The sequence below is a fragment of the Pteropus vampyrus genome, unplaced genomic scaffold (genome assembly GCF_000151845.1).
Source record: "Pteropus vampyrus isolate Shadow unplaced genomic scaffold, Pvam_2.0 Scaffold449, whole genome shotgun sequence".
In the NCBI taxonomy this organism is placed as follows: domain Eukaryota; kingdom Metazoa; phylum Chordata; class Mammalia; order Chiroptera; family Pteropodidae; genus Pteropus; species Pteropus vampyrus.
In genome coordinates this window covers 238563-241217 of record NW_011889230.1, presented here as the reverse complement: position 1 = coordinate 241217, position 2655 = coordinate 238563, and the positions used below count along the sequence as shown (strand labels likewise).

The 2655-nt window shown below is 60.5% G+C and overlaps 1 protein-coding gene across 1 annotated transcript in view; it reads right to left on the bottom strand.

The window, feature by feature from the left end:
• Positions 1–2655, bottom strand: part of PKD1L1 (polycystin 1 like 1, transient receptor potential channel interacting) — an 88190-nt gene that overhangs the window by 36774 nt on the left and 48761 nt on the right. The window contains exons 25-26 of the mRNA XM_011381735.1: positions 2186–2277; positions 819–929 (exon numbers count right to left, since the gene is read on the bottom strand). Coding sequence (XP_011380037.1) covers positions 819–929; positions 2186–2277 — 203 coding nt within the window. The remainder of the gene's footprint in view (positions 1–818; positions 930–2185; positions 2278–2655) is intronic.

Below are 2655 nucleotides of genomic sequence, written 5' to 3'. Positions count from 1 at the left end.
CACCACGCACTTCAGAGTTCAAGGCCAGGCCGCTCTGGGAGGAAGGGCCATCAGACTGAGTATTCTTGGCGGGTGAAAATAAACTCTGACACTGACGACTGACAGCTTTCAACGGAAAAGGAACACTACGCTAAATGGACACATGGACGATGACCGGCACCCTAATTTCAGACACCGAACCTGGAGAATCAAGCCGACGACAAATGCTGCCTCTGGGTGGGAGTCATCACGGCGACCTTTCTGCTTCCTGCCTCCTGGTTCCTCCAAGTTCACCTGACCAACACCTATCACTCTTAAAAGGAGGAAATACATGAACCCTGAGAAGCGGCAGGGGCTGGCGCTATGGCCGCTTGAAGCTGGAGCCACTTCCTGTGAATTCTAACGACAGCCTCTGGTTGAAGAACTCGGCTGTTTCCCCGAGAAAGGACAGCGACACCCTGTTTTGTCCCAGCATCTCAGCTCCCAGACCGTGAGGTGCCTCAAAACATCGCCTCTTCCTGAGTTACGGAAATGAGGTGCTGCCGCGGGCCCAAAGTCCGCGCTTGGAGACCTCCTGTGACCCGGGGAGTGTCCCCAGGGCGATGTGACGACCCCATCCGTGTCCTGTGTGGGCGGGCGAGCCTTCCCTGGGTAAAACGTCACTCGGAAGTGGCTTAGATGGTCCGCAGGGCCTGCTCCCGATCTGCTCACAGCAGCGTGCGGGCGCTGGCCTGGGGCCCGGAGCTCGGGCCCTCCTCAGAGTCGCCAGCTACGAACACCAGCCGCTCTCACTGCGGCAGCCCCGGGCGGAGTGGACGCCGGTTCGCCACACGGCCTACCTCGTGAACGCGTCGCGGACGGCGTGGCTGAGCGCGCGTTCATCCTGGGAGAACCTCCCGTGCACTATCAGCAAATGCAGCAGCAGCATGAGGGCGTACGCGCAAGCGTCTCTGCAGAAAGAAAAATTGAATGAGCACCCTCACCACCCGCGGGTGCACACCCAGCCGCGCAGCCCCAACGGAGACGGGGTTTAGTCGCTGGGTGGGAGTTTCTGTTTCAGGGTGAGGTGTGTGCTGAGGTTCATGTTTTTGCACATCGGCCTCCGATTTTTCCAGAACCGGATTTGAAAACCACTCTCCGATGAGCTACCTTTGTGCTTTTCCCAAAAACCAGCTGGGCGTGTTTGTGCGGCTGTATTGCGGGCCGTCTGTCCTGTCCCTGGCCTACGTGTCTGTCCTCACCGGACCCCGGCCCCTGCTCCCTGTGGCTTTATGCTAAATCCCGAGGTCGCATAGTGTCAGCCCACCGACTTGGTTTTTCTTTCTTAGGATTGCTTTGCTTCCCACGTAAGTTTTAGAATCGGTTTGTCCGCATCTGTGGAAAAGCTTGCCGGGTTTCGGTTCGGAAGAACAGACACCTTGGCAGTGCAGAGCGATCCGTGGACGCAGCGGCCCTCTCCAGCTCCTCGTCCCCGAGCTGTTGGGCACGCGAACGCTGCGGGTTCTCAGACGTCGGTTTCTAAGTTCTCAGATGTGGTTTCTTGAAGCCGCCGTTGACGGCGTTGCTTTGCCGACTTTCGGTTCCCCCGGCCTGTGCCGGCGCCGGGGCGCACGGCGACGGTCCGGCGGCCTGGCTGAATGCACCTGCTAGTTCGTGGAGCCTTTCCCACAGGTGGTTCAGGAGTTTCCGCACCCACCACCCACGGCATCTGCCGACGGGCTGTGTCGTGTCTCCCTTCGCGTCTGTAAGCGTCTCGTTCCTTTCTCGTGCCCACGGCAGTGGCTAACGCTCCCGGTGTGAGTGGAGTCGTGGGTTTCACGGGTACGCTTTGCGAGTTTGGGGAGGTTCTCGGAGTTTGTTTTTTTTCCCATGCGTGAATGTTGCATTTTATTAAATGCTTTTTCTTCTTCTCTTGAGATGCTCGCATGGTCCTTCTTAGTCCGTTCTACGGCGAATCGCGTCAGCTGCTCCCTCCTCCTGCGGCCCCCGCCGTCTCTCTGCGGGTTTTTGCGTTTATTTGTCTGGCTGCCGGGCTGTGGTCCCACCGCCTTCTCCCCGTGCGGACCCCGTGCTGGGTGCTCTCACGGGGACCTGCACGTTGGCACAGAAGCTCGCGCAGGTCGGGACCGGGGCGTTTGGGTAGATGACGTCCTGGGGGACGTGTTTCCATCAGGACAGACAGAGGGGCCGGTTCTTTCTCTGTCACGTTGCGTCGTCAGTGCTTAGACGCATTGTCCGGCAGAGGCCGCAGAAACGGTCAGGCTCCCGTCGTCCGCCTTCGTCTGGCGGCTGAACTCTCTGTGCAGAGAAACGTCGCGCCCCCCTCCGCCTTCTCCCAGGGCGGCGTTTGTTCAGGGAGCACGGGACCAACACCTCGTCACGTCTGAGAAAGCTGGGTCCCCAGCGTCCGCCAACCTGGCCAGGCATCTGTCCTCGCACAGCGTGCAAGCCAGCAGCTCCCTCGGGAAACGCGGGAACTCCCAGCCCTCGACAGACTCCAGCGGAGTTTGTGGGGAAGGTTCCGCTGGTGAGGGGACAGGCTCCCACGCAGGTCGGCCCGCACCCCATGAGGCGGCGTGGGTGAGACAGGCATCCGCGGGCCGGGCTGGGGAAGCTCGCCGTGAGCACGGCCTCTCTCAGCTGTGGGGTTTAGCTAGAAACCAGGCCGACTGGGCC